The sequence below is a fragment of the Platichthys flesus genome, chromosome 19 (assembly GCF_949316205.1).
Source record: "Platichthys flesus chromosome 19, fPlaFle2.1, whole genome shotgun sequence".
Classification (NCBI taxonomy): Eukaryota; Metazoa; Chordata; class Actinopteri; order Pleuronectiformes; family Pleuronectidae; genus Platichthys; species Platichthys flesus.
Window position 1 is genome coordinate 7364549 of NC_084963.1, and position 27318 is coordinate 7391866.

The following is a 27318-nucleotide window of genomic DNA, read 5'->3' on the forward strand; positions in this document are numbered from 1 at the left end:
CTTTTCCACCAATATCAGAGGGATCAGTCAAAGTCATGGTCATTCACATGCATATATACATAGAGGTTCTTATTATCTTTAGAACAAAGATTGGGGCTGAGTGCAACTTTTCTAAATATGATAAAGACACCATCTCTATATCTTCACCTCCTCTTCCATCTCTCCCATGACCTTCATCTTCCTCATATTTGAAACCTCTCTCTCTCTCTCATTCATAATGGAACTGCCCCTAATTCCACATTAACTGTGTGTGTGTTTATATGTCAAACTGTGTGTGCACCGACATGTACATGTACAGTATGCATTTTGATTTACTTCAGGCAGAAGATAGATTAACAACAGAGCAACAATCACTTGATCAAACCACGTGAAAGCTAAGCTGTTAATGTTAAACCACATGTAAAATATGGCTCACGTTCACTAAAGAGATATTTGGTTGGCTGTAACTTGCTCACAGCATAACTGTTTGTATGAAAAGTTTTCTGAGGTATGTTTTGAGTATCTCTGATGATGCAAAGTAAAATTAGTAGATACACTTCACATACTTTGGTATATCTAACCCGGTATACCACCATGCATTCATTCTTCGTCTCATACTCCCTGCCCGTGGCATCTCAGATGGTAGTGCTCCATATACTTGCATGAGTGGCATTTCTGGGCCAAAAGGATAAAAGGCGGAGAACGAGGAGACGCGTGGAGGGAGAGGACGCAGTGAGGGAGCATGAAAACCCTCTCAGCCATGTGGGACAACCCACTCACTTATCACGTAATGCTCAGTGAGCTGAACACAATTTCAGTCGGGTCAAAGGGTGACGTTTTATAGCCTCCCTGAGATGCGGGGAGAATGTATGAACGAAGAAATCTGTCTATCAATCAATTCTCTTTGTATTAGGAATTTCTCTCACAATAAGCGGAAACAAACCAGGAAACGTTGGGATTTTGTTCCAATAATCACAAGAGAACATCTGAAATATATCTTTTTTTGCTTCCTGATACCGATTCTGATACCTGTACTTTGAAATTTCTAAGAACTGCATAAAAAAAACACAAGCTTAAACCTGCGACTTCATTCTCAGTCCTCCTCCTGCTCCTCCTGCATGTTCTGCAGGCTACTCTTGCTATGGATTTCCTTCAGGTGGCGCCTGAGGCCTGGCTTGTCTGCAAAGTGCATTGCACAGTAGTTACACTTGTGTGGCTTCTCCCCAGTGTGCAGGTTGAAATGATCTTGCAGTGGGGCCTTGTGAGAAAATGTCTTGTGGCACAGAGGGCACCTGAGAGGCTTGACCCCGGTGTGGACACGTATGTGGTGAGACAGAGTGCTCCTCTGGGAGAAGCCTTCCCCACAGACCAAACACAGGTGCTGTCTGTGCTCCTTCAGGTGTCCAGCGTAGCTTTCCAGGTGCTGGAAGACTCTGTCACACCTCCTGCACAGGTAGGGCCTCTGGACTGACGTGCAGTCTGAACCCTCTGTCAGCTCATCTCCAGATCTGGGACCCTTTGACAGATGTGCTCCAGAGGAACAGAATAAACCAGAGTCCATCTGCTCCCTACATTCTTGCAGTTGAGCAGAGAGTTTTTCATTTGGGCTTCGGGAGCTGTGCAGCGCCTCTTCATGTCGAACACATCTCAGGACACCTGACATTTGGTGAACCTGATAGGATTGCTCATTTTCGTGAACAGCCTGGGTGACTGGCTCGATGTCTCTCCCATCCTGTGTCTCCCGGGTACTGAAACAAAAGGCTGCATCTTCAGATGACTGTATTTTAGCTCTTGCCCCCCTCCTCTTCTCTCTAACCTCCCTCAGTCCTTGACTTTCCGCCTTCGCTTCTTGGCCGAGCCTCGTCTTGGACTGAATCACAATCGTGCCACCTCCCTCTGTGTTCGCTTCCTGGATACTCGTAATGGGTTGGGCTTCGTCCCTTTCCTCCTGGTTTTTGGAACTGGGGATTGTCCAACCACCCTGTGGTGGCAGGATTTCCTTCTCCTCTGATCGCATGTCCAGATTCAAGAAAGCCAGAGTCGGACTGAGGTACTGGGAGACAGCCTGGGCACACTTCTCCACCACCTTGCTCATCTGAAGTGCACTGGCTGTAGTGAGGTAGTTCACCAGCTCCTTCAGAGGGACCTGAAGTAGGTGTATTAAGGAAATAAAGAAAACACAGAATTAACAGTGTATAAAAAAGTTGAATGCCATTATTCCACTTGAATGCTTTAAAGCTGCATAAAAAGAACAGACCCACAACCGCCTGATGGATCTGTTTTGATTCTATAACCCTAGAGCTTCTTATACTCTGTATACTCTGCCCTGTTTCCACTGTACAGGTCAGAGATTCTGTAGTTTATACTGTACCTCCAGGAACCCGGTGTAGCAGGACAGGAACAGTCTCTCACCGACCTCCACACTGGAAACTACTCCCACGCTCAGCTCTGCCCGGCCCTCGTGGAGCAAGAATTGGTCACGCAGGAAGTCTGAGGACGCCGCAAGCACCACTCGGTGGCCATGGAATTGCAAAGGCCGGACGGCGGTGGCTGGTGGACCCCCGAGAAGGAGTGTGACATCACAGAAGAGGTGATCCTCCCTCAGAGCGTTCATTTTGCTGAGGATGGCGTCCCCGTGGTTGGGGAGGTGAAACTTGAAAGTGTCCACGGAGGCTGTCATAATGATCTATAATGGGGGAAAACAACACACAGTATTACAAGAAGACAGAAATGTTGGATTAGCACTTGAATCAAACTCTTGAATCTCACTTAGGCTTTGGGCCTTTTCTGCCTCTTGTGGCAGAACAGAGGGAGAGATCTTCTGTGAAATCTTAACATGATACAAAGTGTCAATCGATTAAATCAAAGCCATACAATAACTCCTCCACCAGGTGGAGTTGGTTTGCAGTTTGCAAATAAATCAAAATGTGCGCAGTGAAGTCAGTGAAATGCCAAAGAGAGGATGAGAGAGACGCTGATCCAGCCTCACCTTTTACAAAAGGCTCATCCCGTCACGATGGATCCTGCAGGACAGCTGCTCGAACCCCACTGTTAACTTTACTCGCCTGACAGTTCAAACACTGTCATCGAATTGATTATAGCAAATGTTAATGAGCTACACACGCAAGAGGACGACATGCATCCTCCAGCCGTGAGGCAGTGGTCATCCCTCTTCCTGTGGTTTTCTGCTGAGGACCCTAAATCGAGGCAGGAGGGTTTTGCTGAGCATGAACTTGAATTAACCTATTCACTGCCTGTAAAGGATTCTACTGAAGCACACAGCGTTCAATATCCCAAACAGATGCAATGCTAAAAACCAACCACATGGTGGCGAGAAATCTCTAAGTATCTCACTAAAACAGAGATGCACTTACTTGATTGATTGGTTTCGACTTTCTTTATTTGTGTGCTACATACAACATAATCACAATCAAAAGATTAAAAAAATATATAGATTTTCGATAAGGTTCTTAACATAAACTGATGTTTTAAAGGGAAAACTAATGCAATGCAATTGAGCTGAGAGTGCACCAGTATCAACATAAAAATTAGAAGACAGGAGAACCCTGCTTTTGAATAATACTTATAGAAACCTTTTTTAATAAACACTGTATACTGTTTATACTGTTTCTCTTTCGGCCACCAAAAGATCAAACAGAAGTTGCAGTTGAGAACATTCACTTTTTTTTTTATTTTTTCACTTCACAACAAAAAAAATAATATTACGGTAAATGCTGCAAATTTTCAGGTGTAAATAAGATATGTACAGTTGTCTGTTCATTGAATTGATCCAAAATAGAAAGCATGATAGGACAGTGGGTCGATGCTAACCCTAACCTGATAACATTATTTTCACAGAGGATGTGGCTTTTTAACTTCTTTTAGGCTGCATCGTGAGACATCTGTCAGGTTTTAGTAAGTGAGGCTGTTGTGCTTATTCTGGCTGAATATTATCTGTAGTCTTATCAGCACAATGTATTATCGGTTACTATATTAAACAAAAAGAAAAGTGAGCATCTGACTGTCCTGGAACAAATCGTTTATCACGTCTTCCAGTCCACACAGACTTCTGAAAGCTGAGACATGTGATGAGGTTAAATCCCTGGTCGTCACACAAGCTCCACAATCACATCACGCCATAGTCAAACCTTCTCCTTTGAGGAGCTGAGACTCAGAGATCACATATAATCCAGTTTGAGGGGAAACAACTCCAAAAGAAAAGTAATCAGATTTCATATTTGGCACATTATCACTGCACTTGTTGCTTGAGGCTTTTACACATCAAAGCAGAAATCTGTCCCCTGCAGCTCTGCAAATATTTGTCTCCATTTCAGAAACAGGGTCATAGAGTGAGACGTGTCAGGATCGTATATCTTGTTGAGCCAAAGACTTCAAAAGACCATTTAATACTTACACACATAGATGTTCACTTAAATTCTTTACTTTTACATTTACTGAATGAATTGTTTACATTCAGAGATAAATAGCATATGTGTACATGCTGGAGAAAATGTTTTATCTATTACCTATTCTCATTGCACTACATTTTATAACAGCAGGATACTTATCAACATCTGGCCGATTAAAATGAGCCTTTCACCTCACTAAATAAACTAAACTTGAAGGCTTAATCTTGTGTGACTTCTTGCCATTTAAAGTTCTTGCTGAAGCTCTGGTGTGTTTTAATAAAATTATTTCAATTCAGCAAAGATTTACTCTCTGTCTAAAGCAAACTGGCATCTCTCAGATTATATAAAACTACATGAGCCCATGTGCACATAATTAAAGAGTGTTTAAAGCATAATTTCCTGTAGTCTAAAACAAGAACTTGTTCATAGTTCATTTACATAAAACATTAACACTACTACTACTACTTCTTCAACAATAATAATAATAGTAAAAAACAAACATAGTAGTTTTAAGGAGCTAAAGAGAGCTGTCCAACACTTAAACTGACAGAATACATACACACAACTACTACTGTTCTATTACTACGTCGACTTCAACAACAATAATAACAGCAATTATAATAATAAAAATAAAGCAACACATCTTTGCTGATTTGACTGTGATGCTGCTATAAAAGCACTTTTAATTTCCTCGTCCATATTTTATTTACAGAATATAGTAATGCTACTACTACTACTACTACAACTACTACTTTAACAACAAGAATTATATTTACAATACTTATCTTTGATATTATGACTGTGATGCTACTTTAAATCACTTTGTCTTCAAACAACTGCAGAGAAAAGAAAACACAATAACACCAACACTCCATCCAAATAAACGCATGTTGTAAAGTACAAGTACCTTAAAACTACACAGTATTTTAGAGTACGCGTTCTAACACGGAAGAAGCGGACCTCGGTTGTGAGGAGTGAGGAGACGAGACAACCTGCTCCGCCCTCAGCTCCTCCACCATCCTCTGTCATCACCGAGCCGTCAGCCGCTCCTCTGCCCACACAGCGGAGAGGAGAGCCGGGGAGGAGGAGCACCGGAGCGCCGGCGCAGAGGAGGAGGAAAGTCACAACAATGAGGTGGTGCTTCACAGGGACCGGGAGGTTGACGTGAGCGATGCCCCGGAGGAGAAGCGGTGAAGACGGACGGAGAGCAGCGGTTACTTCACTTGACAGCTAGCCGTTAGGTCCGGAGCTAGCTAACCCCGTGAGCCCGTCCCGGACCCCCGGGGAACACAACCGGCCGGTTCCCCGAGTCAAAGTCCCGCAGCGAGGCAGGAGACAACACGGAGTAAGTGCTGTGTGAGTGAGGGTTTGTGTGTCCGTGTTGTTGTGTAAAACACCAGTTAGCATAGCACGCCACAGGTCCCGTCCCTGCCTGCGCCTCTTGTCGATGTGCAACAACGTGGAAGTGTTCACATAAACATCTGCAAAAGTTTATCACATTAGTTAAGTACTAATAACAAAGTTAATAACATGCAACACGTGGGGTTAAACTCCACGCGTTTACACTCACACCTTCTTTTGTTTTGTTTTAGAGCCTTTAATCGATTAGTTGATCGATAGGAAAATGATCAGCAACTGTTTTCGATCACCAGTCATTCATTTCCAAGTTCAATTCATCCGCCGAGCAGTCAGTTGAGTTTCCAGCTCAGACTTCAGGGTTTTCGCTCGGGTTTTTCGAGCTTTTATTTTTAGTCATCCCTTCTTCCTTGAGACTCATCTGGTTTCTGCACTGACAGTGAGCTGCGGTGCAGGGGACTGCTGGCCTGAGGGAGCCATTATTTACTATACATAGCACTCTTGTCTATTCCAGGGTCATACATGCTGCAACTATCCTCTTTATGTTAAAAAGAAATATGTATATGACTGTGTTATTTATAATGTGGAGGTTTAGGTTTTTGTGCAATTTGTTGGGTTTCTTTTCAAAGCACTTCCAGATGTTTATTTTATTTATTTACTGGAATGATGCTATCAGTGCCACTGACACGCAGACACTTATCGGGTCATGTGCAACTTTCTCCGAGCTCTATTCAGGTCACAATTTCCCTTTAAGTGGCTGTAATGGAGGCAAAAGGAGTCGGTTTGGTTTGAACTGGAACAAGAAGAAAGAGCAAGGTTCCAGCTTTTTCCACTTCCCACTGTTTCTATCCCAAAATAACCTTTGGCCCAATCTTTGATTTTCGGATCATGGGGAGAGTTGGAGCTCGTTTTTGAACAAGAGAGAATGAAAACATACCACACTATGGTGGCGTGTGGTTAAGGGAAAGATGTGTGACTGAAGAGCTTTGCCAACACATGTGACAGTTATTTGCATGTGTATTCATCCATAACTTAAGGTTAAATCAATTATAAGAGGTATTTCTAATGCGGAGCCCTTTCTAAAAAAGCGCCTCCGTCCTTCAACAAAGCTGGAGCCAACTCTGGGTAAACACACACAGTTTGGATCCAGGAAAGGAAAATGCCTATCTGTGTTTCCCATTTCCCTTTGATTGAGATAATACTTGATGTTTAAAGGGCAACCCAGAGGCTTTAGCATATTTCTGCTCCAACGGCAACAAATATTTATTTTAACTTCTTCAGTGGAACCTCATCATTTATCCTTTTGTGTCAGGGCTGAACTTCAATGGACTTTAGGGCCAATTTAAGGGGAAAATAAGCTTTCAAGAATAAGGTCGTAATTTCAGGCTTCGTGTCAATTTGTAGGCGGAATATCAGGAGATTAGCCAGCAGCCTGCATTAAAACCGAGGAATTTGTAGCATCTTGTTATAAGTTAAAGGTTTTACTAATTTTGAAATACTTCAAATCATCAACACCACATTATCAGAAGTATCAGGATTTGGAAACGATTTAGCTAGAAACAGTGTCTCTTGAGGAAAGAATCACATCGACTTGTCTCTCAAGTCAAAGTGTAATTTTCCTTTATTCTCGTAGTATTATGACTTTATTCTCATACTTATTGCAATATAACATATTTATTCTTGAAATGTTAGAATGTTATTTCTTCATGATGGCTCTAATACTCGTACTGATCATATTGTTAACTGCTATATTTACATGTGGATAACCTTCAGCTTTATGAGACGTTTCTCTGACTAAGCTGCCTGTGATGCTTTTTACCCACTTTACCCACATTCTGTGTTTACTCTTGTGGGAAAAGAGTAAACACAGAATGTGCCTTCGTAATGACAGGTGCTTCCGTGAAGAGAAAATCGCAAGAAAGCACGATGTCTGAAAAAATAATGAGTGTAAAAAGGAAGAGTGGTTTACCAGAGTATCGTGTTGAATTCTAATTATAACTACACCGGGTAGGTGCACTGTCTGGATGTGTTTCCCAGACACCTTTAGAGGAAGTGCCAACATCCTGAAACAACCACAGTGTAACATCAATGTAGTGGGAAGTGGGAAGTGGGTAAGCATTCATACAGAGGAGCATGTGAACCTTAGCCACCAAGCTGTCATCTTAGTGATTGGTCAGTGACTCAACATTACAACCCTCAATTGATCCAATGTTCTTTGTGAGCTATTAGTAGTCAAGATGAGGGATATGAAAATCGAATCAGACCATCACCAATGTCTGGTTATGACAGGTATCATCCAGTAATTTCTGACTTCCCGTAAAGTCTTGTTTGGCTGTACAATCAGGCAATCAGCGACTTCCTCTCCTGCCACCGCAGCACAAAGTGATACACACTACACTGCTTTCCAGCATTCACATATATTTTTGGCCTTTTCACTGCATATTCTTGTTTGCTGTGCAGTCCCATTTCGTACGCTGCTCGGAACCCGTCAGACAAAAGATGTATTTTCATCATGTGCCAGTGGGAGAGCAGCTGTTTACAGACTTGAAGACACGGAGCAGGATGATTGATTACCACACCCGTGTACCAAGCTCACAGGACAAAGAGTTGTCCTCTGTTTCATTTTTTTGGTAGGCCTTGTGTTGGGGGTGATGTGCTGATGTGTCGGTATTAGTAGACAAACGGCCCTCAAGCTGTGATGAATGAAGCACCCATGAAAGCAACCTAGGAAACCTGTAGCTCTGGCAGAGTTATCATATGTCTCATGGTAATTGGCCTTTGTTTAGGTACTGTCTTACAGGAAAAGGTGATGCCTACTTTCTGTTTTCATCATTATTCCAAAGTGATTTCCTTTGTTCAATCATTTTTCGTTGTCAGACCAACAGTGACTCAATCTAAAGGATTAGAGTTCACTGAAAATAACTAAACCACTAAAAACCATCATATATTTACAGATAGAAGTTGAATCTGGGGATTTTCTTTGTATTTTTGCTCAAGACGAATCAAACAAACACTCACAATTGTCGCAGAATCATTTGTCATTGACTTGACTTGTTAAGCCCTATGAGACAACTTATGAATTGGGAATATGGGCTATCCAAAAGCTAATTTGATTGATTGAAAATATCAAGAGTGCAATTAAAGTAGTGGTTTTAGTGGCCAGCTGTGGAGCAGAGCCACTTAAAAAATGTGTCCGAGCTGATAGCCCTGACCTGTAGTAGCATCGAGGCCCTGATAAGACCCAGTGAGGAGCTGATCTAACTCTATGCCTGTCTGCCTCATGATAAACGTTTTAGGGTGTGTAAACACACTGGTAAAAGAGCAGTGTTTGCCTGTATTCTTCTCAGTCTTCTCTCAAAGGTCTCCTACTGTGTAGCTTCAGCAGCTGAGGTCCCTTAAACAAAAACAATACGTCCACGTCCATGTGCTGTACCCTACATAAAGTAGGTCAAACACTGAATGATGCTACAGTTAAATTGCACTTAAAATGTAACTGCCAGCATTTTTAACTTAGTTCATGTTCTACATGCGTCATTGATTGCATCAGGATTCAAAAACAGAAGGTCTATATGAGACCTAATTTCTCATTTGATTAGCTGCATCACAACAAGCACACCTACTTTCTTCCCCAAAGGAAAACTATCATCTAAATGCTCATCTTTTCCAGAATCATAATTAGGTTGGTTTACCGTCATCAAGTTATAGTCATTATCAGCTATATATATTCTCTGATGCTCATTTAAGGGCTGGAGCCAATCCCAACTGGACAGGTCGCCGGTCTGCCGCATCAGGTTTGAACCCAATAATCTTATTGCTGTCAGGCAACAGTGCAAACCACTGCAACACTGAGCCTACATGTAAATGTTACAGAGCAGTATGAGTACAGACAGCTAGAAGTCCTTTGTTATGCCATGTTACAACTTTTTTTTGGACTGGTTCAAGGTTATGCAAAGTGTAGAGCTGCCTGCAGCAACAAACACTGAGAACATGGCAACTATTTACATGGTAAGCAAAGCATTGGATCTTCAGTTATCCGCCTGTTTTGGTTTGACCATTATATTTGCATATCAACCCAATCAGCAGCTGGCTATACAAATTACGTGTCTCTCTATGTTTATGGTGATCATTGGCCAAAACGTATTTCTCCTGCCAGAATAAGATTTCAAAATATAAACAACGAACATTTAATGAAATATCTGTAGAGAAATATGGCCTCAACAGAAGAATTAAAACTGACAAGACTTTAATGAATCATATTCCAGTTGCACCGAGCAGGATTACGTTGTTCTACCTGTTAATACATGCATTGCCGTTCTTTTTCCTCTGACGTAACTGAGTATGAGTCAAAATGACATAAGATGAAGTTCTAGATAATTGGAAAAATAGATATCTGCACTGACAGAGAAACTTCCCCTTGTAGTCTGACAGATTTAAGGCTAAAGCCAAAGAAAGAGATGATCAGATCAGTGTCCTTGAGACACAGCTGCACTTTTGTCTAAATGTAATGGATGTACAGTGACTAACGCCAAAAACAACCACATCATGATTCAGCCACCAATGACCCAGGGCCTGAATCTGACCACAAAAATATGGTAATAGAGCAACTTGAAAGAATTTTTTTGAATTATTAAATCCTACTAAAATCCCCAGAGAGAATTTAAGATGAAACCGTTGTGCTCTCAGTGCACCACAGCACCAGAGGGTGGAGTGGAGGCTGTGTCCGGACATCCTTTGTACACAATAGAATATACAATTGATGAGGTTATTTTAAGAAGAGGCTTGAAAAAAATATGTCATTCATTTCAAATTCGGGCTTTAATACCATAAACTACTTAATGCAGAAAATGACACTATCCAGATCCTACTGCAAAGCAAATTCAAAAAAGACAGAATCTGTGAAGACAGTTACAAGTGTTGAATTAAAGTACTGAAACTGACTCACTCGTCTGGTATGTACTTCTGCACTGAGAGTCTGCTTCTCATTACCGGAGACATTAGGGTGGCAGACGCAGATGACATGCAATATTTCTCACTATATTCTTAATCCTCGTACAGTTAAACAAGTCATGTTTCCATCTTAAAATCTAGGTTGGCTCGTACACATTTAAGGAAACAAATACTATTCAATATAGAAAAATTCATTACATATCATTGTCCTGTACGGTGGAGACGATTATGTCATTGAGGCTAAAGCCCAGAAGACCATGGTGAACTACAGAACAATAACACATTCAAAAGCTCTCACACCATTGAGATGAGGTGGCCCAAACAAACAAGGGTGTTACTATCAGCTGATAAGAGTCGAAAACCATAGAGAGGAAGTGCAGCAATAATAACACAGAGATAAACAAACAAAGCACACAAACATCAAGAGGGGAACAAAGTCAAAAACAATATCCTGTGGACATAACTAAGCCAAAAGTTCAAAGAGACTTAACATAGGTTCTTTTACAAGTTACAATTAATAGCTTTGGAAAATGAAAACTCGATTGACATACTGCATGCTCCTTTAGGCTTATATTATATTATATCAGGTTACTGTGACATTTCTTGTACTGTAACTGGGTTAAGGGATCATGCTGTTCAAGTCTTGGGATCAAACAGATCATTCCTACACGGGTAACTCTGTTTTGATAAAACTGATTTCTACAACACTGAACATGAGTTTCTGTTAACTCTTAGCTCCCTTTACATTCAGTATTCATTTAGTATTAGTTCTTATACTTTCAGCTGCTGCTATAAACATGTATAATGTGGCCCCTGGGCAGACAGAGCCAGATCTGCACTTTCTTTTAGTGGTTGATCTTGACATGCACTATTTTCACTAAATGTAGTTGATTTAAAAGAAGAGAATCAATACAAGAGAGCAGATTGATCATTTTAGAGATGTACATTACATAGTGATAAAATGCACTGGAGTGAAAGATCATTCAAGTGCAGGTCCTTGAAATTCGGCTTTTTCAAATGTGAAAAGCAAAGCAGTAAGTGTAGTATCACTAAATATGTCAAAACCTTACTTTCCATGTGACACAGCTGGGGGTTGTAAACTATGGTGAGTGAGAAAGTTGCCTCTGGATTCACTAAAGATAACCTCCCTTTCTCTCTGACAGGTGAATGTGTGTTTTAAGCAGCACATGGCCTGTATCCTGCTGACAGACATGGACCCGCCTACCTCTGGTCCCACAGCGCAGCACAATGGCCTCCAGCCTGACAAAGAACCGGCCACGGAACCAAAACCCAAGCAGAACGAGGACGCCACCTGTCTCACTGTCCACCTTCACTACCTGGGGAAGGCCGGAGGAGGGAATGGGGCCACAGTCTCAGAAAGTGTGCTCACATTTCCATCTGGGGATTATGTCGTGGAGGAACTGTGCATTGCTGCGGCAAAAGCCTGTGGTGAGTTACTTGTGGATTTTAGTAATGATGTCTGCCAACACACATTACACCATCATCATTGCTGAGTAACATCCGTTTAAAACAGACTTTACATCATACAAATGAAACACAAATCAAATACGCGCTTAGTTAATGTTTTGGTAAACATGCCAAAATCTTTTTCAATAACGTGTTGCAGCCATCAAATTCAGAATGAGGGTATAGTGGTCGACCTAACCACCAACACCCCCACCACACACATAACAAGTGATTCCATTTTCCTGCATTCCATTTTGTCCAGTTATCTTCCTTCTCTGCCAAGTAAAATAGTCTTTTATTTGTATTAAACTAACAAGTACACACACCTTTAAATATTAGGTGGCAAAAGTTGCTACTTGTATTAGTATTTTGCGCTGTGTTGATTTTGGACCCGGCCATAAATAGTCTTTGAAACTTGTGTTTGAGTTTCATGCACGACCAAGCGCCCGTCCCAATAGCCAGCTGTGGTGTTTGTGTAATACATTTGAATCAAGCAATGACAAGATGTTTTTTGACTTATTCAACAACAAGCTATGTCTAACCTTTGCCAAACCAAATAATGTTGTTTGTGTTTCCATGTAGTTTCAAACTTGTTCTGGCAGCATGTGGTGGCCCAATGCCTTATTTAGACATTTTATGCTGTTGATTTTCTTTAGTACAGAATGTCTTCTCTACATATAAATGTCTGTTCTTGTTTACAGCAATTCTTGGAGCGAATATCTAGTAGCTATATATAAATATATATAACTGGGGTCAGTGTCCATTGGTCAGGGATTTACAGTTTTAAGCTTTGAGCATGATATTCTTGGCTCAGACTTATTCTTGGCTCAGACTTATACCAGTCAAGCCAGTGGTAAGACAGCAAATAATCAAACAGACTGGTTACTGCAAGGTTTCATTTACCTTTCTCCTTCAGTTATAATGTGAAGTGTATTGTATTATTGTTTATTAGTGTGAAAATCCTACACGTGAATCTTCAGCCTGTGAGTTTTCTTTAAATTATGATAAACTGTAAACATGTATGACGTTAATGATCATAGACCAGTCAACTATCCCATCACTTGCCATCCAGAAAAAACTGTTTCTTCACAAGAATTCCCTTGGTTAGGAAATGTGTTTGAAAATTGTGTATAATGTTAGAGCTTCATTCCTAAGTGTGTCTCTTTGCCTTCTCTTTTAAGCGAACTCAAATCAGGAAGTTGTCGACTGTTGTGTCTGTTTTCCGCTCCGCCTTCGCTCTATCTCCTTCTGCCACACTCTCTTGCTTCATTCCCTCTCAAGCCGATAAGAAACAAACCCTTCTCTCTCCCATTTTTATCTTCCTCTTTTCTTTTCTCTTTTTTTCAATTCTTTGTAATTTCCTATTCACTACTTGTCTTTGTCTTTATTGCTATAGTCCACGTTTCCTTCCAGCTGTCTCACTCACCCAGTCTCCTGTTCATGCTTTAACCAGCGTCAAATAATAATCATGTGAGGTATTTCTATGAGCTTTCTCTACCTGGTCACTCTTGGTAGTAGGAGATGACTTAGCAGAGAGAGTCGGAAAGAAATTAAGCAAATTCAAAGTCCATCCTTTGAATGGTAAGATATGTTATGAGTATATTGTTAAGCTTTATAAACGCAAAGCAATGGACACAAACTCATTTTGAGTTTGTTAGCAGGATTAAACACAAACTACAGAACTGATTTTCCTAAAACTTGGTGGGAAGGTCAAACATGGGCCCAGGAAGAATTCGTTAACTTTAGGAAGGGATTTGATCAAGAGGGAGGACTCAGGATATTTACTTTGCAAGATAGGATATTTTTTTTTATTCTCAAGATATAAAGAAGATATCAGGCAAACTTTAAGGATCGATATCTATGACTGTGTACAGCCGCACAGAATTTAAGAGGCCTTGGCAGGGGAATATGCTCAACTGAGTGCCATTCTAGTGTGTACTTTGACTTAACTTCCTCTGTTGTGGTTGAGTATACTGCCTCTAACACAGCGCTCCTGTCCACACACCATTGCTTCATTTTGGTTAGTGCTTCCTGGTGTCTTCCAAAGAATTATCGTCGAACAGTTGCAGTCTCCTCTGCTACCACAACACAAGCTGGCTTTGTGTTTGTAAACAGTGACAGTTTATGCTTGATTATGTTTATGTCTAAATATTGCCCAGTTGTCAAGTCATTAGTGGATGTTTAACAGGCAGGATGCTCTGCATGCCTGAGTAAAAAGAGACTGACTCAAAAATGGAAAAACTGCTGACTTGCTTCCTCATATCTGTTACAGTTACTGCAGGAACAATATCAATCTACTGTGAAGTACATTGACTTTTAGCACCAGCGTAACCACACCCTGTGCTGCAATATAGTAAACAATGACTCCCTCGTTCCAGGGATTGCTCCAGTCTTCTTCAACCTGTTTGGCCTGATGAGGGAAAGTGACCGGATATGGTTCCCTCCAAATCACATCTTTAAAGTCAACCAGTCAGCAAGTGAAGACCTGCACTTCAGAATAAGGTAGAGATATTTTAAAGAGGTTCAGATTTTTTCCCAATTCATTTTCTTTGTTTTAACTTCTCTGATCTTCTTGTCTGTCCAGATACTATTTTCCTGGCTGGTACAACAACAGCAGTTCATTTTATGCCCATCGTTACGGTGTGTCCAAGGGGATGGAGAGCCCGGTTATGGATGACTGTGTGATGGCATACCTGTTTTCTCAGGTCAGTCTTCAAGTACTGAGTAATTTATTGTTGTTCTGTCTTTGTTATTTAGTTTTTCAAAATTCGAATGCATTCCTAGTCTACCTCATTTGTGTTCTTGGGTGCAAACTAGGGGTCAGAATCTTCAAGACTAATGCCCCCTCATTGTTTTCAGTGTGTGAGAGAGAAACATGGTGGTGAGAAATAAAAAACAAACGTCCTTGTTTCCCCATGTCTCTCTGACAGTCTGTTTGTCATGTCAACCCATTCTCTGTAGACTGAGAAAACAGGAAGTGGTAGCAAGAGTGTGTAAGTCTCACATAATTAGAACAAGGTAATGTTAGGGTTCACGTCAGTGTTTGTGTCTGTCTGTCTATGCACGATTACAGTGTCTGTGTGTGTGTCTGTGGATTATAAGATTTTTTTTTTTAAGTAAATAAAAGCAGTTGACTAAAGCACTGCAGAAAGACAGGATCATTAAATAAATGATAAATCTGCCAAGAGCCCATCATGCTCCATATACACTCTACTGGAATTAAGTGAACTTTACAGGCATGGGTTTGAGCCACTTACTCCCCTGTATTTAGTATCTGTTTAACATTCTCCTTCCACATCCAACCTTCTTCCTTATCAGCTTATCATTTTGTTTTCTAGTGGCGTAGTGACTTTCTTAACGGCTGGGTTCAAATCCTGGTAAGCCACGAATCCCAGGAGGAGTGTCTTGGCATGGCGGTGCTGGACATGATGAGGCTCGCTAAAGAGAACGGTCAGTCCCCTGTGGACATCTACAATGATACCAGGTAGGAGGCTCGCCACCATAATGTGACAATATGTAATCTGAACTTGGGCAGGACGAATGGTGTCAAAGATAGAATCATCATAATGGCAGAACTGTCAGATAAGAGCAGAAATCTGAAGTAGAAAATAAAAAATTCCACTTGTGCTTCTGTCTACACCAAAATCGCAGCTCCAGTCCGTGCCTCACTCCAAACACTCTCCTCCCTAAATTATGTAAAATGCTCGCTGTTACACTGGTGGGCATGTGCTCTAGACTATGAATAACGATTTCACAGCAGTGCGACAGGCTTCACTGGACACATGAAGATAGTTTCATTATGTGTGTGCTTGCAGCTGAATGAATTATCTCTGTGAGAGACAATATTTAAGTTGAAAATGTTGGGTGTATTATCTGACCTGTTCAAAGCTCATGCACTGTGTATACTCATATAGGTAGTTAATCCAAAGCTTATGGAAATTTGTGTGGTATCTCCTGTTACTTGTTCTTTGTTCCTTACTCGTCCTCCCTCCCCGCCTCCAGCTACAAATCCTTCCTGCCGAGGTGCATGCGGAGCCGCCTCCAGGAGTACAACATCTTGACGCGGAAAAGGATCCGCTATCGCTTCAAGAAGTTCATCCAGCAGTTCAGTGATTGCAAAGCCACTGTGTGTAACCTCAAGCTCAAATACCTGATGAACCTGGAGACGCTGCTGCCCTCCCTCTTCTCCGAGCGCTTCCAGGTCACCGGCCTGTCCACGCGCGAGCTGACCATCGTTGTCATGGGCAACAAGGGCATCCAGTGGTTGAAAGGGAAAGAGGAGGGGGAGGAGGAGGAGGGAGCAAAGGAGGTGAGGACCAGGAGATCGGTTCATGTTGCCTTGGTAATGCATTTGCACATTACCAATTGGCAGCGCTGTGATACGATCATGGCTGTTTTTTTTTTACCAATAGATGGAGCTCAAGGAGTGGGCTCCAAGTTCCTGTAACAATAAGAGTGCGTGTGTGTGTGTGCATACATCCTCATCTAACACAAACTGATGTTTTGTACTTTCTGCATCTCCAGGAGTTACAAACATTCTGTGACTTCTCAGAGGTGATTGACATCAGCGTGAAACAGTCTAATAAGGAAGGATCAGCAGAGAGTCGCATCGTTACCCTGACCAGACAGGACAGCAAGATCCTGGTAAAGTATCATCCACCCCATCATCCGCTATCACTCTGAAGATTATTAGCTAGTTCACCTTGCTTACTTTGAGTCTAATCTAATTACATCAGGGACACGTTTCCTCTTGACCTCGTTCTTGTTAAAGCAAAGCGCTCAAGTGGTTTGTTACAGCAGCGACAGAGTTAGACAGACAGTTTTAAACACGCAAGTAGTTTCAGGACATAAATAAGAACAATTCAACCTACTTAGGAACCACTATCACAACTAGTTTGATACGATCACAACAATACAGATTGAAAAGTTCACGTTTACAGTGGTTTAAATTCAAATCAGGTGCTGAATGGTTCCTTTTTCTTCTTCTGATTCCTGTTTCCTTGTCGATCTACACAAAGGAGCTGGAGTTTCATTCTCTATCGGAGGCTCTGTCGTTTGTGTCATTGGTTGATGGATATTACAGACTGGTGGCCGATGCCCATCATTACCTTTGTAAAGAGGTGGCTCCCCCAAGACTCCTGGAGTGCATTCAGAGTTACTACCACGGCCCTGTGTCGTGAGTATCCAGCGCATGCAATCAGATCACACATGTACTCACACCCACACACACGCATGCACAAACACACATTGTGTCTCTTTGATCACAGGATGGACTTTACGATTGGTAAACTGCGTCGCTCTGGCAACCATCAAGGCCTGTACATCCTCCGCTGCAGCCCGAGAGACTACGACAAATACTTCATGTCCTTTGTTGTGGGGGTAAGAAGTTAATGCTGGGTCATCAACATTGTGTAGTACATGACTGTAGAAATACCTGGTCTCTGCTTCAGCCCACATGCTATCAGATTATCTACTCCATTAGCTAACACAACAACCAGTGCCATTACACTATTACTACACCAATTTAAATGTAGTGCTCTGGTATGATAGTCCTATTTCAGGTAAGGAATACAATGTTCTAGTAACTGCTGCATGAGTGTCTGTTTCTGTTAACTGAAATAAAATGACTGACACTGAATCAGAATCAGAATCAGAATTCTTTTTATTGCCATGTATATTTGCACATACAGGAAATTGCCTTGGTGTGGTTGGTGCACTTTACAAACAACAAATTAAAAACAACAATATCGAACAATATAACAATATTAAAAAATATATATATATATATACAGTAAAAGAGTTACGTGCGGTTTAAGAAGAGCGACTGAGCACAACTCAACTGTGGTAATTCTCTCTTGACTCATCCATTTTCCTTGGACTTTCAGTATGAAGCCATGGTGGACTATAAGCACTGTCAGATCATGAGGATGGAGTCAGGAGAGTACATTCTGAGTGGAGCCAAGAGGAGCTTTGGCTCACTGAGCGAGCTTCTGCACTGCTATCAGAAGGAGGCGCTGCGCACAGACGGATACACATTTCAGCTGACCAGGTGCTGCCCCCCCAGCCACAAAGGTCAGTGTCCACACACAGGACCACACTGTACACATGAGCACTGATGCAGATGTGTATCCCTACAGCGATTAACTCAAGTTAAACAACAAGGGGGGCTCAGAGAGCTCACACCGCATCTCGGCAGGTTAAAGAAGTGAAAAAAAGAATCCTGGATCAGGCCATTTATCTGAATCTGCCCCCAAGATGAAGTTTTCCATCAAAGTACAACTGAGAAAAGTTTGTTTAATAAATTGGATTTGAGCCAATGAAGATGAACAACTCTTTGTTCCATCATGTCTGCAGCCTATTTGTTGATAAGTTGGATATAATTACATGATTGTCCAACTTCTGACAAAAGACCATGCAGCTATAACTGGGTTTCTGAATTCATTCAGCACATTAGCTCCTAATCCTCAACATGAGTTCCTTCTCTGAGCTCCTTCTGGTTTGCATGCTCCCAGTATCACATTTCAACCCATAGAAAAACTGCTGGGTTACATATCGGCTTCTTTTCACATCAAGACCCAAATTACCTGACCTCAGGGAACAAATACAAATCACTAAGGTTTCATCCATGCTGATAATAAGGAGCTCTAGATTAAGCAATACAAGTTTAATAAGTAGCTTCATTTCTACTATGATTTGCCGTTTAAAGAGTCACAATAACCCTGCTTTACTGCTAAATGTGAGTGACGGATCCTAATCCCTGTCCACCTTTACTTTTGTTTTTTTTAAAGAAAAATCCAACCTGCTGGTGTGCAGAAATAACCAGGGGGCAGAGGTTCCTCTGACGCCCTCCCTCCACAAACATGTCAGCCAGATGGTCTTCCACAAGATTCGAAAAGAGGACCTCACCATCGTAAGATAACCCCTGTTCACTTCCTGCTTTTTGTCTCAGCAAAAGACACGAACATTTATCTGTAGATGCTTACAACGGTATTTAAATGGCTCTTGTTTCTAATTGTGAACGAACAGTAATTGTGTAGCCAAAGTATACAGACGCAGGCTTTTCGTGGACAAGGTCCCAAGCCACGGCTCAGGGGGACAAGAGGGACTCGTGCAGGCCCAGTGAGGACACCACAGTTAACAGAAAGGCTTCCTATTGAAGCTCCGAATCATCAATTGCAGTCCCCGTGTGCGTCGCGTGAATCCATGTGACAGCGTGTCATGCGTTCACCTCAGCGGTTTGTCCATTTCCGTCTCAGCAGTTTTTCAGCTGTTTGAGCTCTTGATGTTTTCTACGACAGGTCTGTCACAGGAAAACCACAATTTTGCAGTTCCAGTAATCAAAGCACTCAGGGTGTTCTCCTGCTTTGCAATATTGTCTTCGTGTTTCAGTGAATTTAGTGTTTCATCGTCATGTTTTTCCATGCAGTGTTTGAGGGCTTGTACATCGTGACCTCAAATTTATTGAGTGAAATGTGAAGCAGCTAGAACCATTTGGTTCTTGGTTCTAGCGGACTGAGTCACAACTTGGTGGAGGCGTGTGTGTCTGTGTGTGTGTGTGTGTGTGGGGGGGGGGGGGGGGGAAGAGATGGGCCTGATTGAGTTTGTTTTCTGTTCTCATGACTGAGATTTAATGAATGAATAAGTTACTCTCTGGTGCTTCTTTAGAGTCTGGTGCACGTTTCCAAAGATTTCCCTTTGAAACTTGACATTGCTGAAAATTTATCAAATAACATTATAAGATGGTAAAAGAGGCATTACATTTATTTATTTTTTTCATTACGAAATCCTAAACTAAGTAGCTGTGGTTCACTTGATTCTCTATTTCTTGTTAAATTTGGTAATCTGTCATTGTATACAGTTTAGGTCTTGGGTAGAGTTCTGGTTGGGCTGGAGATATATTTGCTTTTAACCGAGTGTACGAGGAAGCATCAGTCGTGCACATCTTCAGAAATGAATGTGACACATCAGCAAGATATAACTCATGCAAGAACAGTCAACAATGATTGAAGGGCCTCACATACCATCCACGATTGTGTTTTCTTCGGCAATCTCAGAAGCAACGCTAGAGCAACCTCATTTATTCCCAGTACACATGTAATAAGTGTGTGAACAACTATGCTTACAGCAGATCTGGTTGTCTACTCATAGCAGGTTTTTGACATTATATCTAAAACTGTTTTAGAATGAAAGTCTGGGCCAAGGAACTTTCACCAAGATCTTCTGCGGTGTGAGGAAGGAGCTGAGAGATTACGGAGAGATACACGAGATGGACGTCGTTATCAAGATCCTGGACAAGGCTCATCGCAACTATTCAGAGGTCGGTTCGCCATCTGGCTGAATGAGGGAGTGACTGGATCTGATTAGAAAAACATTTTCAATCAAATTCTGTCTATTTTCTACCTTGTAGTCGTTCTTTGAAGCAGCCAGCATGATGAGCCAGCTCGCCCACAAGCACCTAATACTCAACTACGGCGTGTGTGTTTGCGGCGATGAGAGTAAGTTTACAGCACTCACACATACACACACACACACAAACATACACACAGACACACACGCACACAGACACACACACATGCAGAGACGTAACAAAGGAGTGCTCTGTGGTGGTTATTCTCACCCGTGGCTTGTAAACCGGACAGTTTGAAGATCTGTGTTTACAAACGAGAGAGATGCTGAGAACAACACAAAACAGAGTCAGGAGATCCGTCAAACACCAACAAGGAATCAATAAGGAGGCTCAAACAGGGAGGATATCAGGTTTCTGACCTGCTGACCGGCTCTGTGCTCTGCCCGGACCTTCCACCGCGACCGGATTAAGACCCGGAAACTTCTCTCCAGACTTCAGACGAGAAAGAAATGATGCACATGTTGGAAGAGTGTGGAAGTGATTCACAAACCGTTTGTAGGGCCAAGGTTTTTGTCGGTTTCTTTGCAGGCCAGGGTCATTAACAATTTCCTGTTGTGGTTTGTGTGAACTGAATGTGTCATTTGGAACATGACTGAAGCCAGGTGTCAGTGGGGAAAAATAAAAAATGAACCCGATGCCACAATATGGACGATGACATAATGTTTCAAAAATATAGATGACGGGTTATAGTTTGAATAATAAAATCCTCTCTCTCTCTCTCTCTCTCTCTCTCTCTCTCTCTCTCTCCTCTGCGTGTCAGATATGATGGTGCAGGAGTGTGGTAAATTTGGTTCGCTGGACATTTACCTGAAAAAGAATAAAAGATGTGTCAACATCACATGGAAACTGGAAGTGGCCAAGCAGCTGGCCTGGGCCATGCACTACCTGGTAAGACCGCTGACTCATGCAGATCAAACAAGGCAGCTTCTTTCAGACAGAAAACTGAAATGAGAAAACGCCTCCACACCATACAGCTGACGTGGTCTCTGTCACATGTGCACACAGGAGGATAAGAACCTCATTCACGGAAACGTCTGTGCCAAGAACGTCCTTCTGATCAGAGAGGAGGATCGCAAGACAGGCAACCTGCCATTCATAAAGCTCAGTGATCCTGGCATCAGCATCACCGTCCTGCCCAAAGAAGGTGAGACACGTGTAGTGATCGGATGAGACAGACACACACACCTTTGTGAAGCCATGTTGGATTAACATTCCCCAAGTTTTCCTTTGGTGTGATCTTTTCAGCCGCTGACGGTCAGTTTCTACCGTTGTATTTCCCCTCTCTCACTCCCTTTATGTATCTGTTTCTTTTTCTATACCTGCCCCTTCATCAGTGCTGGTGGAGCGTATCCCATGGGTCCCCCCCGAGTGCATTGAGAATCCCCAGAACCTGAGTTCAGCCACGGACAAGTGGGGCTTCGGGACGACGCTGTGGGAGATCTGCAGTGGTGGAGACAAACCACTCAGCACTCTGGATTGCTCCAAGGTCACAAACACAAAGGATGCATTGAGAGAACCACTTGTAACAAAGGAACAATTCAACATTAAGGGAAATGTTAAATTAGGTGTAAAAACGGAGTTGCCGCCGGCTATCTGAACTGACCCGCTCCAAAAAGGTCACTACTCAACAGGAAACCAAACAAAAAAAAACGTGTAAACCAACAATGTGTTCTTATGTTTCACAAATTGAAGGCAACGCGTTGATTATCTAACTTCTGACCTGCTGGTACTGGTAGAACATTTGAAAATGTTAGACAAAGCCAGGCTAACTTTTTCTTCCTGTTTCCAGTCAAGTGAACTGGGTCCTTTGTCTTTCTTATCATCTAAAACCTTGCGATGATGACTAATTATCACATTTCCCAAAATTTTGAACAATTCCTTTAAAGTTGAAGTGTTAATTCTAACTAAACTATTTGTATTTTACTATCGCTTCTCACCCTGGCTCTTCTCCTGACTTTGTTTATTTTCCTCTGCAGAAAATCTTATTCTACGAAGACCGGCACCAGCTCCCAGCTCCCAAATGGACCGAGCTGGCCAACCTGATAAACAGCTGCATGGACTACGAGGCCTCGCACCGGCCGTCCTTCAGAGCCATCATCAGAGATCTCAACAGCCTCTTTACTCCAGGTAGGAGGTCCAACCCTTCCTCGTCCAGTCTGACGGGCAGATCTACGGATCGTGTCCCACGCACACTATTGATCCGGGGTTTTATAAACGGTTTGTTGCATCGTGTTGTGTTGCAGACTATGAGCTGCTGGTGGAGAGCGACATGTTACCAAGCAAGACGAGAGGCGTCGGCTTCCCGTGGTCGTCCGAGAGCCACGAGCCCGCACAGTTTGAGGAGAGACACCTGATCTTCCTCAAGCAGCTGGGCAAAGTGAGACATGCACACGGAACAGACACTGAACGTGGAGACACTTTTTATTAAAACAAAAAAAGGAAAAATCTGTTAAATCTTAAAGGTGCACAGTCTCATGTCTCAGTGACGAAAATACATTTTTAGATAACTTTTTTCCTTCTGTGTCGAGGAGGTGTATTGTTTACTTTGGACAACACGGCTGATTGATTCCCTCCTATTTGGTGGGACCACATCAAATTAGAGATTGCGATTGAAATTACGTAACTTGGTTCTTTCTGAATCTCTAAGTGTGCTCTCCCGTTGACTCCCCGCTGCAGGGGAACTTTGGCAGTGTGGAGATGTGCAGGTACGACCCGCTGCAGGACAGCACCGGGGAGGTGGTGGCTGTGAAAAAGCTGCAGCACAGCACGGCCGAGCACATCAGGGACTTTGAGCGGGAAATCGAGATCCTCAAATCCCTCCAGCACGAAAACATCGTCCAGTACAAAGGCGTCTGCTACAGCGCAGGTACGAGCACATCGTCCAGTTTTCTGTTTGAACATAACTTGATTTATTATGACACATGCAAATGACTATACATTAAATTATTCCCCCAGGAAGAGGTGTTGTTGCATTGTGACGACTACAGGGGATCTGCATAAACAATACACATGAAATCATTTGATACTGAATTATAGTTGTGACATGTTGATAAGCAAAAGTATGACACAATTACAATTTAAACCTTTTCACAGTCTCCACATTCACTGCTGAAGGTCTCACTGACCGAGTCTGTGAAACAAATGAGTCTAGATTTCCTTATAAAAGCCTCCACCCACTAACGCACTCACACGTCATGTGTTCTTCTCAAGTGTGGCACTTGACTCATTTCCCTGTGCAGGACGCAGGAACCTGCGGCTGGTCATGGAATACCTCCCCTACGGCAGCTTGAGAGATTATCTCACCAAACACAAGGACCACTTTGACTGCAAGAAGCTGCTGCACTACGCGTCACAGATTTGCAAGGTAACGTGGGTGCAGGTTGTTAAAATCCTAAGAAAATGTGTCACACGGACTCCTGCTGTGAGGATTTGAAAACAAGTTCCCTGCTGCTGGGGTCCCATGTAACTAGCATGTAAAAATAAAGAGTTGAAGCGTCAAATCGAATCAAATCTGAAAATCACCTTTTAACAGTTTTTCGACCCCCCCCCCACACACACACACAGTAACGACACCTGATTGTACTCCTCTCTTCCAGGGCATGAACTACCTCGCCATAAAGCGTTACATCCACAGAGACCTGGCGACGAGGAACGTCCTGGTGGAGAGTGAAATGAGGGTGAAGATCGGGGACTTCGGTCTGACCAAGGTGCTGCCGCAGGACAAGGAGTACTACACGGTCAGGGAGCCGGGAGAAAGCCCCATCTTTTGGTGAGGATGACACACTGCACGCAATTTGTTTCAAAAGAGTATTTCCACGTTTTTGAAACTGCTTTTACTGGCATTTCTACACTTGAGGTAAATATCACAAACCTTTAAAACGAGATGAGATTCTAAGATTCACAAAGAGATAAAAGTTGGATTTGGTTTTGTACATCCGATTATCTCACTCCTTCATACCCGTCTACGTAGATTGTACGACAAGTGTTGATTGCAGTCATGTGGGTCTGAATCGTGTGTTGTGTTGTTTTCCAGGTATGCTCCAGAGTCACTGACAGAAAGCAAGTTCTCTGTGGCGTCGGACGTTTGGAGTTTCGGAGTCGTCCTCTACGAACTCTTCACTTGCAATGACAAGAACTGCAGCCCACCAGCAGTACAACAACTTTACTCTTTGACTTTTGTTTGACTTGTCTGTCAGGAAACCGTTTTTCCTCTACTGACCATAATCGTTTATAATCAAGCTGTAAAACAATGGCTGAGTAATCAGATGGAGAAATCACTTGGTTGAACTCTGCTCTGAAACATTCTTCTCTGCTCCAGGTGTTCATGGACAAAATGGGGAATGAAAAGCAGGGCCAGATGATCGTCTACCACCTGATCGACCTGCTGAAGCAAGGTTACAGGCTGCCGGCTCCTGACAACTGTCCCAAGGAGGTCAGCAACAACAGTCAAGAAAAACTGATGCTTTTTCCCTGTAGTGTTTGAATCAACCGGTCGAGCGATTTGAGGACGAAGAAAAATACATCTTTTATGTTAGATTAAGCAAAAACTAGATTCTTATCGTAGAAATTTTACAAGTGGACTAACTCAGGTAAATTGTTTGCTAATTACCTAAAAAAAAACAGATGAGACTGATGTGAATAGTTTTTTCAGGTATGATAAACCAAATGACTGATTAGACTTTATAATGGTCCATTTAAATAACGAGAAATAAAAAGTTACCTGAGTTATTATACTGAATTTTGAGCTGGATACAAATGTCTCATTAAAACGATTCCAACAGTTTGAGACATTTCACCAAAAACCACAGTTTGTTGCACACGGTTCAATGGACCCACGCTTTGCTTCACGTGTTGCTCCATAACTTTCTTTAGAAATATTTCTCGTCCGTTTCAACCACACCTGTCAAAGAACTTGGTAATCGACCCATTTCACAGCACCGTGTGTGGATTTGGCTTCTTTGACCTTTTCTCTGTGTTTCTGTCTCCCTCAGATTCACAAGATGATGGCCGACTGCTGGAACAAGGACCCCGGGCTGCGGCCTACTTTCAAGACCTTAATCAACAGTGTGGAGTCGGTGCGAGAGGCCAAGGAAGGTTGAGGATGAATGTGTCTGTGCACCGCAGCAGTTCAGTCCAGAGGCTGACTCACTTTTTTCCTTCTCATTGCACTCCACCTCCCGTTCAGCCTCATTAACAAGCACCTAAATCAAGATGTCGCACTCGCCACCGAACAACAACTCATTTATGACGCGTGTGAGAACATTTCACAGTGAGATAAACACGTTTCATACGGTAGTCATTGACCGGAGAAAGGAAATGCTTTTTGTGGATCAAATATTCCCTGCAGTTTAAGTATCTTGTTTAAATCGCTCACAAGCATCATTTTGTGAATAACTCCGACCTTTTATTCTGGATTTGGATTATTGGAAAATGAGCAGCGACTTGTTTAATCGACCAAAGAGATGATGGGATTCCCAACAGACTGTTGGTAACTGTGTTGATGTGTGATGGTAACTGAAACCAGACTCTTGCTTGTTGCATTTTTTTTTTTTAAGTAGCGTTAATTTGACAAAAACAATGTGGAGCGCAGACTGTCTCTCCAAAGATGAAGGATGCCTCTGGAAACTAAAATGCATTCGGCTATGATGTGACTTTGTGGGACTGATGAAGGACATCACGCCTCTGTTGTAGTTCTATGAAGATCCCTACAGGTGGAGCTGGAGTCCTATTTGTGCCTTGACCCTGGACTTGGCAGATACTCATGACCCACTGAGGATGATCCTGTGCTGAGGCGGCGGAAGTTCAGTTTCAGTGCAACACAAACACTTTGTTTACATCAATACTTGGAGTTGAAATGTTTCAAACAGCAAAACCTGCTCATGAAGCTCTTTGATCACGAAGTCCAGACGATGTCGGGGACAATAGCAGTTGCTTTTTAGGGATTACACCCAGGGAAATGAGGACATTGTTTTTGCTACTAATGACTATATGAATATATATTTTCTTGATACAGTTTGAAGTTTTTAATGTTACAATGCTACAATATCAGCCTGTAGCTACATGATGTGAAAAGTGTGTTGAAAGTTATGAAGGGAAGTGTTTGTTGTTGTCAAACAGGTCAAACACAATCTTGTTTGAAAGTTTAAAACTTGACATGCCAAATGTTAGAAGGATGAAGTGCGGGATTCTAGAGAGGAAACTCAAATTTGTGGAATGGCCTCTTTTGGTTGGAATTTCCAAGGGTTATTTGAGTCGACAACAGACGAGACACACAAGCACGCAGGCACACAACATATCAGAGGACGGGTCCCCTCTGCATGAATGAGTCACTGATGAAAAGTGAGTCTGTGAGCTCCTGAACCTCCGGGACATATTTATACTGAAGATCCGAGTCAAGTGTGATGTGAATGAGACTTTTCTGTTTGCGGTGCTTCTGTTGCGATATATGTGTTACATCAAATATCAGTTTATTGTGAAATGTGAACAACAGAATGTTTAACTGATATTTTTTCTTTGCATTCATTTCCATTTTATTTTACTTGGAAATAAAATGGATTGTCATCTGATGCAGCTACCTTTTAAAACATGTACATAGATGTAAATATTGAGGTGGATGTTGTATAGTCCAAGAGTGTTTATACTTTTACTAAACAAAACCTAATGCAGTACTTTGGACATTAAAAATTATACTGTTTAAAATCTAAATGAGGCTTTTTTCTCTCACATTAAACTGCGTCTATTTACATTTAGGCC

General features: G+C 42.2%; 2 protein-coding genes across 2 annotated transcripts; one reads left to right on the forward strand and one right to left on the reverse strand.

The window, feature by feature from the left end:
• Positions 1–632: 632 nt before the first annotated feature.
• LOC133975391 (zinc finger and BTB domain-containing protein 26-like) lies at positions 633–2659 on the reverse strand. Its single transcript, XM_062413319.1, has 2 exons — positions 2351–2659; positions 633–2125 (listed from the first exon to the last, which is right to left on the reverse strand). Exons 1-2 carry the CDS (start codon positions 2657–2659, stop codon positions 1073–1075), a joined length of 1362 nt encoding a protein of 453 aa, XP_062269303.1. The 3' UTR covers positions 633–1072.
• Positions 2660–5330: 2671 nt separating this feature from the next.
• Positions 5331–27270, forward strand: jak2a (Janus kinase 2a). Its single transcript, XM_062412907.1, has 24 exons — positions 5331–5733; positions 11855–12140; positions 14537–14660; positions 14743–14863; positions 15497–15642; positions 16161–16467; positions 16683–16802; positions 17177–17334; positions 17426–17537; positions 18044–18230; positions 18947–19068; positions 20341–20475; positions 20566–20653; positions 21326–21453; positions 21571–21709; positions 21900–22051; positions 22542–22692; positions 22809–22942; positions 23242–23431; positions 23805–23929; positions 24162–24334; positions 24599–24716; positions 24884–24997; positions 25557–27270. Exons 2-24 carry the CDS (start codon positions 11879–11881, stop codon positions 25662–25664), a joined length of 3414 nt encoding a protein of 1137 aa, XP_062268891.1. The 5' UTR covers positions 5331–5733; positions 11855–11878; the 3' UTR covers positions 25665–27270.
• Positions 27271–27318: the final 48 nt, after the last annotated feature.

Excerpts from the sequence above, each read along its gene's own strand:
- LOC133975391 (XM_062413319.1), bottom strand. The coding sequence starts at position 2,659 with ATGACAGCCTCCGTGGACACTTTCAAGTTTCACCTCCCCAACCACGGG. Across the intron at positions 2,126-2,350 it reads GCTACACCGGGTTCCTGGAG|GTCCCTCTGAAGGAGCTGGT; the intron begins GTACAGTATAAA and ends CACCTACTTCAG.
- jak2a (XM_062412907.1), top strand. The coding sequence starts at position 11,879 with ATGGCCTGTATCCTGCTGACAGACATGGACCCGCCTACCTCTGGTCCC. Across the intron at positions 23,930-24,161 it reads ACGCGTCACAGATTTGCAAG|GGCATGAACTACCTCGCCAT; the intron begins GTAACGTGGGTG and ends CCTCTCTTCCAG. Across the intron at positions 24,335-24,598 it reads GGAGAAAGCCCCATCTTTTG|GTATGCTCCAGAGTCACTGA; the intron begins GTGAGGATGACA and ends GTTGTTTTCCAG.